Source organism: Pundamilia nyererei, unplaced genomic scaffold (genome assembly GCF_000239375.1).
Source record: "Pundamilia nyererei isolate P.nyererei 1_Seehausen unplaced genomic scaffold, PunNye1.0 scaffold00086, whole genome shotgun sequence".
Taxonomy (NCBI): domain Eukaryota; kingdom Metazoa; phylum Chordata; class Actinopteri; order Cichliformes; family Cichlidae; genus Pundamilia; species Pundamilia nyererei.
The window spans coordinates 957,437-970,777 of record NW_005187487.1 but is presented as its reverse complement, the minus strand read 5'-3'; the positions used below and the strand labels follow the sequence as shown (position 1 = coordinate 970,777).

General features: G+C 40.5%; 2 protein-coding genes across 6 annotated transcripts in view; one reads left to right on the top strand and one right to left on the bottom strand.

Moving 5' to 3' along the window:
* sobpa (sine oculis binding protein homolog (Drosophila) a) overlaps positions 1 to 5,067 on the bottom strand; it is a 61,345-nt gene extending 56,278 nt beyond the window's left edge. For all 5 annotated transcript variants that reach the window (XR_001290445.1, XR_001290444.1, XM_013912309.1 and 2 more), the window contains exon 1: positions 5,018 to 5,067. The gene's annotated coding sequence lies outside the window, so the exon portion shown is untranslated. The remainder of the gene's footprint in view (positions 1 to 5,017) is intronic.
* Positions 4,704 to 13,341, top strand: part of pdss2 (prenyl (decaprenyl) diphosphate synthase, subunit 2) — a 34,923-nt gene continuing 26,285 nt past the window's right edge. Inside the window, exons 1-2 of the mRNA XM_005738788.2 lie at positions 4,704 to 5,258; positions 13,097 to 13,231. Coding sequence (XP_005738845.1) covers positions 5,008 to 5,258; positions 13,097 to 13,231 — 386 coding nt within the window. The 5' untranslated portion in view covers positions 4,704 to 5,007. The remainder of the gene's footprint in view (positions 5,259 to 13,096; positions 13,232 to 13,341) is intronic.

Below are 13,341 nucleotides of genomic sequence, written 5' to 3'. Positions count from 1 at the left end.
GTGCGTGTGCAGACAGAAGAGAGCGTGCCTGAAATTAAGTTTCCATCTGGCCCTCACAGTGTTGCTTTTTCTCACTAATTTCTCAACATGCAAAGGACCAACTGGGGCCACGAACTGTGTCATTTCCATTTACTTTTATTTATATAGCAACAGTTCACAACAGTGGCCATCTCAAGAGGCCTTATAATGTGACTCTATAATATTAAGATCTCCCTTCCTCTTTAACAGAACCAAGCTCACAAAGGAGGAAGTCACATGCCACGACTGGTTGGGGTGTGAGGAGAAAGAGAGAGAGGCCACAAACAACAAACAGGACAAAACACAAACACAAACTTAGGGAGAAAGAAAAGATGGGGAGAGCTCGAGAAATCTTCAGTGCATCATGGGAAGTATGCCAGCAACTTGAACCCTAAGCAGCATAAATTAGAGCTGGTTCAGGGTAAACAAATCCAATCCTAATTAAGCTTTATCAAAAAGGAAAGACTGGAGCCTAATCTTAAAAGAAGAAAGAGTGTCTGTCTCCTGAACCCAAACTGTGAGCTGCACGGTAGCTGAAGAAGTGTTCAATGCCCATTGCACTTATGGGAAATTCTTAAAATATATCTTTGATATCCTTGAATTGCCTCATTAACTGACAGCTGGGATATGCTCCAGAATAGATAGATGCATGGATATAGCAAAGCAAAGCAGCAGTTATCCCCCCCAATGGTCAGATGGTCTACAAGCAGAGCTTGGCGATAGTGGTGGTATAGCCAGAAGCCAGCTCGGGGAAGTGTGGAAATGTGCTGCAACTCAAAGACAAGATGAGCACAGAGTTTTACTTAGTTTGAGGTTTATTCTGATTACACCTGTTTGCAGAAACTTGAAAGATTCATGAGAGTGATACTACAGAAGTCCTACAGGACATTTCTCTTTCCAATACAACTGTGAGCACGAGTCCAACAGTTTAAATGTAAATCAATTCCAGAGCTGATCTATACAATGTGGTTTCCACTATACTGATCAATCCTGTTTACTGCAGTTGTTCCATTACCATCCAATATTCTACAGTAAAAAAAAAATCTGTCCTAATAAATCATGGTAGGCCATATTGATTGAGTCTGATTGTTCCGGAGGAAAACATGTATCAGCTCAGTATACACATTATCGCATATACTGTACATTCATGCCGGTACATGCTGGTCTTGCAAAGCTCTTTAAACAAGACAATGTGACTGAATGTTTATAAATTGTGTTTTTTCCTCATGTCTAAAATGCATCACTTTCTTTGTGTCATACAAAACTGATCCAGCTGCCCTTTACTCTGTGATATTTCTTTGAATACAAGGCCGTGAGGTTCATGCATCCCTCTGCCTTAAAGTGGAATTACAATAAGGGAAGCTGCTGAGAGTGCTGCTGCTGCTGAGGCTGCTTGTGGCATAGTGACACCCATTTGAGCCGGAAAATCAGCAGGAACAGGAGCTGTGAACCGTGATGTGGGGTCAGGGTGAGATGACTTGTGTGTTACAGTGCATGCTCTTGCCATGCCTTGCAAAGTGGCAGCTCAGCTACATGACAGGAGCCCTTTCTTTAATGTGCTCCCCCAGGTTTACAGCAGTCTGGTTTAGTGTAATTTAAATCTAACACTTTGAAAAAGGGCTACAGTCGAAGTGAATTTTTGATCGTACATGTAAAATCCACACCTGTGTACACCCTAAAGCAAATTACTGGACTTAAGGGTACATGTGTATAATTTTAAGGTCTTTCAACATCTGGTCTGTGTTTGGCCTAATGTAAACCAAAATTCTGTAAAACTTCTAGTCTTGGATTTTAAGATGCATAAAAACATTTAATACAACTGACATGTTTAATTCTTTATCAGTCTGAACCGTCCACTCATATCTGAGCTCACTGACTTATTGACTTCATAGTGTCTTAGATTCAGCTTTTTAAATCATATTCTTTTAGTTCATTTAGACTTTTATTTACTGAACTCTTTTTTGTTTTATTTAACTTTTTTCTGTTTAATTGTGCTACTTCTATTTTGACTTATTTAGCTTTTTTGTCTTGTTACATTGTATTTTATTTTATTGAGCTATTCTACTTTATTTGAACAGTTTTAAATAGTTTTTGGTTAAAATTCCAGCCGATGTAACACGAGAATATCCCAACTTTTGGATAGATAAAGTATCTTATCCAGATTTTTCAAGGTCCTTTAAAGTCCTGTCTAGGGTAAAAGAGAAGTACCTTAGAGGGTACAGCCCAAATGCATCTCTAAAGATACAATAATGTACTTTATTTTCTCAGAGTGTGCAATCTTACATGAATCAGTAGAATTCTGGTACAAATTTGCTAAAACTAAATTTGATCCTAACCTTCTTTGCTCAAAATCACCAAAAGGAATACATGGCTCAGTTACAAAGTGCAGTTTTCCTACTGCCTAAACACAAGAACGTTGTATCTGTGTGTGTTTTGTAAGTGGCTACAGTAAAAGAGGATGCAGCTCCATGTTGTGTAAGCTGTCCTTGACAGACTTCTCTGCAGTCCTGTTATAAGCAGATGGAGGAGGATTCAATGAAAGCTTTGTTAAACCACTGAGGCTGTGAGGGCATTACCTTATCACACTGTGGAACGGTTATATAGTCACAAAGATTGGGTTACATGAACTGCAACATGAGGACGCTCACTTTTCATTATTACAGTTTGAAATCAGTTGATATTTTCAAGGGGTTTTCCTTAGCTGAAGTACGTGACATGACATTTAAATTCATGGTTTTCTTATCTGACATTTGCCTGAATACAAACACATAATAAGTTAGGGAAGGCCTAAACCACAATTTAACCAAAAGTGAGTGCATAGTGGCCTAAAATCTCAGGAAGTATGTCTTTAAGTTGCTGTAATCTGACTGAATATGAAACTCACAGCTGTTTGAAGCAGGAGCAAAATAATGTCACTGTCAGTTAGAAAGAAAGAAAGAAAGAAAGAAAGAAAGAAAGAAAGAAAGAAAGAAAGAAAGAAAGAGGGCTGCTTTTTTACAAAACTGAGGAGAACTGATGTTCTCTAATGATCACACATTACATATAAAACACATTAAATCACAGAGCAGTGCTGCCCTCATTCAGCAGCTTTACAAATGTGTATGTAATAACATCCAACTCAAATGGAAAGCAGATGGGCCCTCACATTAGCAGACCACAGACACTGCTCTTTCTGCTGTGCAGAGACCTTTCTTGATCTTTGCTCACTTCTAGATAACACATGTTAATGATAACTTAACATTTTGACAGTTTACAGTTTTGCTTGTTTTAAAATAATTGTTTCTATATATTAGTAGATTATCTTACATTGTTTCAGGCTCAACTAATTAAGTCATTTGTAACCTCTGGATTTTCATTTCAAAAATCCAGAGATAAACAGGAATGGTTGTACTAGCTTGATTTCCTCCAAATAGAAAAATCCATCTGTTTGATGTGATCTGGGGAGATCTGGTGGATGGGTCAACACCACGTGCTCTTTGATATGTTCATCGAGCCATTAATGAGCATGTTTTGCAGTCTTGCTCTGAGAGGCTGTTGCTGTTGGTCAGTGCTGTTGTCATTGATGTGTGTGGAGGCTTTTATGGTTAAACAGCCCACAAAATATTGAGCTATCATTGTGGAGAGTGACGATAGATGTTTAGTTTAGGTGTTAAAGTTTAGTTTTGATTAAATCAAAAACACATTTTTTTCCTTATTTGGTCAGTATTTATATTTTACTCCATTCTGCTTCAGTGTCTTCATTCAGACTTGTGGAAAGACACTAAATAACATATTCATTTATGTCGGTCAGTTTCACTGGCGCCAGCATACATTCCAGTTTGATTCCTACCAACACTCTGAAGGTCTGTATTTACTGGTTTACTCACCTGCTTTTCTGATCCTGGATTATAAAACATTTTCTCTTAAAAAGCTGGTGCTGACAGCAGTGCAATTTTTAACAAGTGACCAAAAAAAGATTAGCTTATTAATTACACTATAACAACAACAATAACAACAATAACAACAACAATAATAATAGCTCACCTCTGCATGCTTATATAAAATAAAAGTATTAAATTTAGGAGGAAAAACCATGACAAACTTACCATAAAAAATAGCAAATTTGAGAGACAAAAGTGTTAAATGAAAATAATCTCAACACATGTATAGTAAAAACTAAAACATTTTTTAGTCAATGAACAATATGGATTTTTTTCCCGCAACCGAACTTTGGTGTTTTCATTATTTATTTATTTATTTATTTATTTGCTGCCCATAAGCCAATTTCAGGTGAGCATCTCAAAATTCTGACTCACTAGGTCTAAATTTTGAGTTACATTTCTATGAATTTGAACTTACTCAAAAGGAAGTTGAAAATTGAACATACTCCGTAAAAGTAAAACATTACTGACTGGAGTTACCTTTGCCTGGCAGAGGCAGAAGCTTCTATACAGTTCATTTTGTACGGTTAGGTTGGGAAAGAAAATCTCACATATCTACAAATTCAGTGACTCTAATATGGCGCTGTCACTAATATTTTACTGTCGTCACATGTAGGGTCTTGCCGCTGAATAAACTGTGTCAAAATAAAAAAAAATTTTAATTTTTTTTTATAAAATATATATACTCACCTTGTGATATTTCGATTAAAACACCGCCCCAAACTTTTAAAATACCCCTTTTTTAAAAAGGAGTTGGTTGGGCGTGCTCTCCGGTGCAGGGGCGTGGCGGAATGTGATAACAGCCCTAACTACGTATTTCGACGTAACGTATCACGTGTGTAAAAATGGCGGCTTGCAGTGGCAGGTCGTGGGTAGTGAAATACAACTGTATATTCTGACTTTGACTTTCTGTTTGTTTAGTTTCGAGATTATTTTTTACGTATTTTTAAACGCGGTTCGGCTCAATGACATGTGGCAGCATTAGCGGTTGAATGAGCGGTTTAAACTTGCAGTAGCTGCTGTCAGAAGCAGCTGTGGGCTACTCGAGTGTTTTTAAGTAGGAGAGAAGATGTTTTCACCTTGTTGGTCACGACTGTCCTGCGTGGCTTTGTCCAGCCGAGGAGGTCTGAGGACGCTGAGTCTGTTCTCCAGCTCTGGATCCTCAAACTGGAGCAAAGTTGTCTCCGATGCTGAGAAGATCGTGGGATATCCGACTTCCTTCATGAGCCTCCGCTGCCTCCTCAGTGATGAGCTCAGTAACGTTGCCATGCACCTGAGGAAGTTGGTCGGCACTCAGCACCCTCTCCTCAACACTGCCAGGTAAACACCGGGTTCACCAGGTCCCCATAAATACAAAGAAACACAAAGATAGCGAGTTTATTATAGATAACTGCAAAAAATAAAAAAATAACATCTAGAAAATGCAGCTAGCTAAAATAGGTTAAAAACTTGATTTTTAGGGAAATATGGGAATAAAGTGCGTACTTTCAGTTTTAACTTAAGGGGTTTAAAAATAATTCTGCATTACTACTTTAGGTGTTACAGCTATTTCACAGCCTCAGATGTATTTAGACGAACTAACATACCTTTAAATAAAAGCATTGTTTATTTTCTTGTCGTATCTTTGGCAGTCAATGACCTGCTGGAGTCTAGAACCCATAGAAATCACCATATACAGCATTTCCTTCCTTTAGATGCTTTACTGCCTGTTTATGGGTCTCACTGCCCTCCGTTTTGTATTTAATAACTGTACAGGCATACTCTCTTGGGTTGAGATCAGGTGACTGACTTGGTCATTGAAGAATATTCCATTCTTGGGTTGCTTTTGCAGTGTGCGTCGGCTGATTATTGATTTCCCCTGTGGAGCTCTGTCTGCAACATTTGAGCAGAGAGTGTAGCCCTGTACACCTCTGAGGTCATGCTTCTCTTCTGTAAACTCTACCTGTGGTGCTGGCAGGCATACATGCCCACGTCTACACCATGTTTGACAAATGTGATATGCTTCAGATCTCGGTGCAGGTTCTTTTAGGTGTTCTCTGTTAAGGTCTAAAATGGCTTGCCTGTTCTTGCGTGTAACCGGTGGTTTGCACCTTGCTGTAAATCCTCTGTTTTCATTCATGAAGCTGTGTCTTGAATGTAGACTGTGACTTGTCCTCCAGAGTGTTCTTGACTCAGATGTTGAGAAGATGTTTTTCTGAACCAAGGAAATTCATCAGTTGTCCTCTTTGACTTTCTTCTGTGGTCTTAGACATTAAATCTAATCCAAAGATTTTATTTTATTTCATTAGTTTGCCATGAAATAATAATAGGACAGTCCAAGCCAACTGTACAACTGCACTTGACCTCATATATCCTCGTATATCCTTTCATTACTCTGTCACCGTCAGGCTACAGAACAGCTGACCACAACCAGCAGTTATTGTTTGGGGGGTTTTTTGTTGTTGTTTTTTCTTTGAGTCAAGCAACAGCCGATGCGTTGAGAGTGGAGTTTAATTATGTGTATTTGGAAAAGTGCATACACGTAAATTTCAGTGCTTCATTCTTTACATTTTGATGCAGGGGTACAGGGAGGACTCACTTTAGTCTGTGGTCAAGTGTTTGAAAGTGTCCATAGTTTGATGTGAATACTATAATATCATAAGTAAAGCCAGCTAATAGCCTGTTAATTTCCCAGCTTTGACTGCAAGACTGGCAGATGCGAGGAAACGTATAAACCGATACTAAATGCATTACTCTGATTGCTGTTCTGTCTTACAATAACATGTATTAGCTACACATGGCATGATAGCAACTGTAGGCTCTTCTGCTAAGAAGTTTGGCACTAGCCTTGACTCTGAAGTGTGGAGCTCTCTGCAGGAAGAAACAAATTAACCCTCATAACAATTCAGCAGAAAATTTGCTGTATGTGAAGAGAATGGGGCCACTGGCTGAGATTTAATAAAGATTGAGTTCTTGTACAAAAGTGTTTTTGGGCTGAATTTGGTTCATTTAGTTGCAAGAAATATTTGGAATGAGCAGGATTTCTTTGATGACTTAAGGTGCAACACTACAATTAAACATGTTAAAGATATAAACTAATAGAAATCACCCCGAAACTCCCCGGTTGGTTACCTAAACAGAGGATGTATATCTTTGTATTACAAATTTGCTAAAATTGTAAGGGCAACTATTGCACCAACATAATTTTGTAGAACATAAATCAGTTGTTTTTCCAGTTTTTTAACGTGTTTAATTCAAGGATTTTTACAAATGTATCACCGCATGAATCAGAAATGCCAAAAAATGTCAATTACTACAAGGTTTTTAGGTATAACATTGCTCATAAATAAAGCTCAGAGTGATTTTTTTATATACAAACACCTCCATAAAAACTTTTAAGAGTATACCTCTTCAACCACTCCAAGTCTCTCACCCAGTTCTGTTGTCCAAGTTCAAATCAGTTTCTTCCCCAGATCTTTTGGATATATTCTCACACTATTATCAATCAATCCCTTTCATCTGGCTGTAGTCCAGATTACTTTAAAACATCCAGGGAAACAATAATTCGAGGCCAATTTCCAAACTCTTGTTTATTTCCAAACTCCTTGGCCAAAGCTGTTGCTCGTCAGCTCCAGATTGTTGAAGGAAACAGTATCTTTGCTTAATTTCAGTCTGGTTACAGACAGAACTACAGCACTGAAACCCTGCTTGAGCCTGGTTGTGCTGGAGGTTTCTTCCTGTTAAAAGGGAGTTTCTCCTTTCCACTGTTGCTAAAACACTTGCTCAAAGGAGGGTTTGGGGGGGGGGTTTGCCCCATAGGTGTGAATGTGAGTGCAAATGGTTGTCTGTCTCTGTGTGGTGGCCCTGCGACAGACTGGCAACCTGTCCAGGGTGTACCCCTCCTCGTGCCCTATGACAGCTGATCTAGGCTCCAGGGCCCCCCGTGACCCTGAAAAGGATAAGCGGAAGCGAATGGATCGATGGAAAAATGCCACTGCAGGACAAAAGCTTAATCCAAACTGTGAAGCATGGTGGTGGAACCATCCAGGTTAGGGTCAGCTTTGCTACTTGAGGCTGTTGTGCTTTGTAATTATTGAAGGAGGAGAAGAGGAAAGCGGTCCATGACCTGAAGCTTAGGAGAGGTTGTCTAAGTGAGGCAAGAGGATAATGATCCAAAGTTCAAAAGATACTTGTCTTTAGAGTAAGAATCAGAGTCCTGTTCTGAAGAGGGCTGTTCAATCAAGACATTTCAGACCCACTGACTCTGTTTTTCCAACCAGTGATTTCAATAACGACACAAAAATCACAACTGTGTGATTTGCAACTTTATGTGTCTGTCTATAATAAAGATTTATTGTAGATGAACCGCAGACAATATTCTCAGTCCACAGTCCAAAAACTTTTTTTTATTTTTTGCAACAGTTTATATGGTGCAAAGGCAAGTTCAGAAATATGTTTGTCCTTCATTTACGTCCAGTGAAGGATTTTAGAGGAAGTGACTAAAAATGCTCGGCACTCATTATTATCCCTGAACTTTATCCGGGGAGTTGCCTGAACTTTGCTTTATCAAAATAAATCAGGAACAGCACTAAGGAAAGAAAACAAGAAGAGTCCTCGAACTCAATCCTGCCATGCGGACGGGTGTGTTGGAAACAGGAACCCAAGGGTGTAATAACCTATACACCTAAATCTGATATGACAATCCATTTGGGTGTTGTAGCAGCAGGGGGTGGGGAGGCTGTGGGGGGGGAGGGGTGTAGCAGACCTCTTGACAGTCTGACTCCTCACTGTCAGCTTGGGTTGGCTGGTTCGTATTTCCCTCTGTGTCTCCGCCATAGACGCGCGGCAGATAAAAATATCCACAATAGCAGACAGGCAGACCCTCGTGGAGTTGGGTTTCGGTTTTTCCTTTCCTTTCATTCTCAAAAACTGCAGCTCAGCTAACTTCACCCCAAAGTGTGGAGTTACAGCGAGAGGCCTGCAGCCCAGAGAGAAGAAACTTTATTTGCTTTAAGGACAGTCCTTGAGAGTTTGACTTCGACTAGAACTCCCTTCTACTGGCTTCTACTCTTTGCATGTGATCTTCAGCCCCCACAGTGGGCATGACTGAAGGGTTATAACATAGTGTACAAAAGAATAGATGAGATAGGCGGAGGTCTTTTGAATAGTCCAGAGCAAGACAAGAACTGCTGAAGAGACAAAAACACTCCCAATAACAAATATGTGAACAAGTAGCTGCTGCCAGTGTTTAACCTTCAAATGTGTTATAAAAAAAAGACTTTAATTTGTGTTAAATTAGAAAAAAGAGGCTAGTTTCCATTTTGCATAGGCTGTAGATTTTCGATGGAATAATGTGTGAAACAAGGACTAGTGACTGATCGTTTTGCAGCAGCACTTTCTTTTCTGTTCTGTTTGTTGCAGTATCATAAGTGCCCACTGGGATAAATTAGCAGAAAGGCTAAGAATAGTGTTAATAAAACTAGCTGATAACTTGCTTCACTAGCTTCACTCTGTCATCCAAATACCATCATTTCTGACTCTAAAAAACCCCCCCAAAATGCTAACGTTGAGTCCAAAGTCAACGTTAGCATTTATGCAGGCTTTGTCCATTTTTTATATACAGTCTATGCTGTTACCACTCTGCATCCAGTTCCAGCACTGCAATTAATTAATTTTCTTCCACTTATCCAATTCAGCATCACAGGGGATCTGGAGCTTGTCTCAGCTATCAAAGTGTACACCATGGACAGGTCGCCAATCTGTCACAGGCCTAACACATAGACACAGGGAACCATTCACACTAACATTCATACCTATAGTCAATTTAGAATTACAAATTTGGACTATTTAAATGAATTAAAATGTACACACATAAATGCAAAATGACAAATAAAATGAAGATGAGATGGTGCGCTTAGTTGCTGTGAAATGTGACAAAACATTGAAATCTGCCTTATTATTTTTATCCATTAAGTTTGGTTGTGTATAACTTGGCAAGAGAATCAGTTTTTAATTCTTCTCTGCTCTACATGATAATTTTAAACTACTGAGAAGAGCAAATAAAACATCGACAACTGCCTCTTACCTGGCCCCTTTAGAAACGTATTGTTATTAGTTTTTGCACAATAGCTTTAGGATATTTCACTTTCATACTGTGAGTATTTACAGAAGTGCCGACCTAAAAAGTATATAAAGATGGGCCAAAATTGGTGTGAAGAAACAGAAAAAGGATTGGTACTCTTTCTTAAAAAATATTGGAGAAAACCTCAAACGCTATGGTTTGGTTCAACTTTAAATGGTAGTTTCAGCATGTGGCATAGGTGGTCATATTGATTGAAATGATACACACAATAGTTTGAAAATGTCACATTGATCAAACCACTTTATGTCTTAAAGAATTTTTTCTTAATACTAAATGCAGAAGGACCGTGGATCACAGAGAGTCCAAGAATCAGTGGATCCTTTCAGTGTTATTAAAAGCAGCTACACATTGTGCTTTACAGTGAGGAACTGCCTGCTGTACACCTGACTTTATGGAAATATGAGTCAAATCCTGGAAACCGGTTTAAACTGTTAGTCAATACTCTAAACATATCATCATCTTAATGTATCTGCTGTGCACTGTAGAGGTGGATGCATTGCATAAAATCTGTTAAATCCTGGCAAACTGGGGGGGAAAAGGCAGACACGGGATCAATACGACACCACATGTGAGGTCATACATTTGCATGCATTAATCCCTGCCGGTACTGGACGGTGGCTAAAGTTCCCGAATTCCTAGGCTGCAGTAGCAGAGCAGAAGGCGTGGTGACCTGTTTGCAACCCTTTTAAAATGACAGCAGCCCATTTCTCTCTTTCTGCTCCCGCTCTCTTCTACCACATCATCTTTTTGCCCCACCCCCTTTGCACCCTTTGCAGGAGGGCGTTTGTGATTGATTGATGTATGCTGGTGCGGATGGTGACATAAATATTAATCATCTGCCACCCTCAGGCCACAGGCTTCCCTGGACTCCACAGCTTCATAATTTTCGCTCTCTGGTCGGTTTAGCTCAACGGGCCGTGCTGCTGCGTTCATCAGCGCCCCGGTCTCAGCAACTATTTTCCAACTGGGTAGAAATTTAAAGTAGCCATAAATAAATCTTCTGAGCTGCGATGAAAGACAGCCCTGTACAGTGTCATCATAAATTTCTGGAAACTGAGGTGTTTTATGTGATTGGGGGTTTTTTTTCTATTTGGAGTTTTGGAGGGGGGGGCAAAGCTCGGGGGCATTTTTCCTCCTGGTAGCACAACACTGTGAATCACTCCTCTTTCTTTCTTCTGTCATCTTTTCACGCTTTCCCATTTCTGTCTGGCCTCTATTCCCTCCATCTCCCTCCGTCCCCTCCCTCTCTTCATGCTCCGTCTCTCACATCCACTATCTGTCTAGGGTTCCTCCGCCACCACCGCCACCCCCCCCCCCCCCCCCCCCCCCCCCCCCCCCCCCCCCCCCCTCCTCTGTGGCGCAGGGGTGGGTCAGAGAGGGTGGGGGCTCGAGGTTGGTAAGGCCGCTGTCTGGGCTTCGAGCAGAGGGGGGCGTGGCTGCTCGTCTGCCTCGGAGCCCCTAACGAGAGCGTGATTCATGGCACAAGGGGCTCCCATAGGGACAGGATTAGAGGTGCTCTGTCTAACCGCTCCCCAGAGAGACTAAAAAGATATTTAATCTGCCCACCACACAAGCAGCTACCACTGGCCTCTGTGTGTTTGTGTGTGTGTCTTCTTGGGTGTGCGTGTGCCTCTGTGAACACCTCAGAAGATTGTTGGTGAAGGGGGTGGGAATACCACGACCACCTCCATCACCACAACCCTTCAAATCCAAAAGAAAAAAAGTCCTGCAGTAAAAAATTATCATTTTTTCTTGTTATTTTCTGTGTTGAGGAATAAAGTTTAGCAGTAACTATAAATGAACATGGCATTAAATGAATATGCAGAAGTGCGATACTACTGCTGCATGCAATGTGCAATATTTTGAAAAGCTCCTTTGTTGGATAAATAACACTTCTGATCAGAGAAACAAATATGCTGCATGTATTGGTGTCTAACAGTAGGGATATCAAAAATATGGTCATCTCTGAATGTGAGAGCAGACCTACTGTTTTTGCAGGGCAACCAATCAGAAGAAGTGTGACCTTAGAGGGAGGAGGAGCTAAAACATCTTATTTTAGACAAATGATGAACTGAGAGAAATACTAAGATAAATGTTGATTATTCTGACTCCTGCATATCTGCTTTATTACAGTAGATAATAAGACAATTGCTGCTCTGTTTTAGCTGTTTAAATTAAAAGTTTATTAACTGTAACTTTATAAAAGTATTACCATCCCATGCCAGTGGAACATGATGCTTTATATTCCCTAACTTTAGCTTTCACTGCCTTCTAAGAATTAAACCGAGGTGGTGGTGAAGCAGATATTGAGGTCATTCAGATGGCGCCACGTGCACTTTGCCAGATTCCTCTGGGTGGCATCGAATTCAAAGGTGTTGCACCAAAAGTCATTGCTTTGGTTGCCAGCAGATTGCCACAGTTGCCCATAGTATTTTGCAGAAAAACTAACTACTATCCAAGGTGGAAAAATTGTGTTGCAAACCAAAAATGGAGCAGGTTCACCTGCGGAGTTGTGCCTCATGCCTGCAGCTGGTTTGTGTCCAACTCAGAGGTTAGGATTAGAGAGAGATAGGTTTAGGATAGGTTTTTAGGCTTGTCTGATCGGAGCTTTTCACTCATCATTGTCACATGTCGAAAATGTAAGGCAAGTTGACATCACGTGGTTATTGGTCACATGTCTGCAAAACATCAGTAAGTGGAGTAAGCATAAGTGGTACCTGCTACATCCTCCTGTGAGTTTGAACACAGCTGGTTGGCAGAGGTCTTTTTTGGATGTACTTTTGCCTGCGTGGGGCCTCCCAGTGCTCTGGCTTCATCCCAAATTCATGTATTAATTGGTGATTCTAGATTAGCCATAGGTGTAAAAATGGGTGTGAATGGTTGTGCTCTGTGTCTGCCCTGTGATAGACTTCCAGCTGGTCCTGACTTCACACTCTGTGTCTTTGCCAAAACATTGCTGCTTTTGTTGTCACTACACACAATGAAGAGTGCTGCATGTGAGAGGCAGCGCTTTAATGCTGATGCTGTTTCGTTGCAGAGGCTTCGTCTATGACAGTAAGAACAACCTTCAGATGAGGGGACTGGTTGTCCTGCTGCTGTCTAAAGCCGCAGGGCCAAGCCACGCCGCCTCCGATCTCCTAGCCCAAGACATGGTCAGCGGCATCTACCCCAGGTAAATCACCTCAAATCGTGATACTGTTGTGATAATTATGTCTCTGCTTATTAGTAATTAGATTTGGTTAGCAAATATCAATTAAAACACTCGTCTCTGCTTTTTTTTTT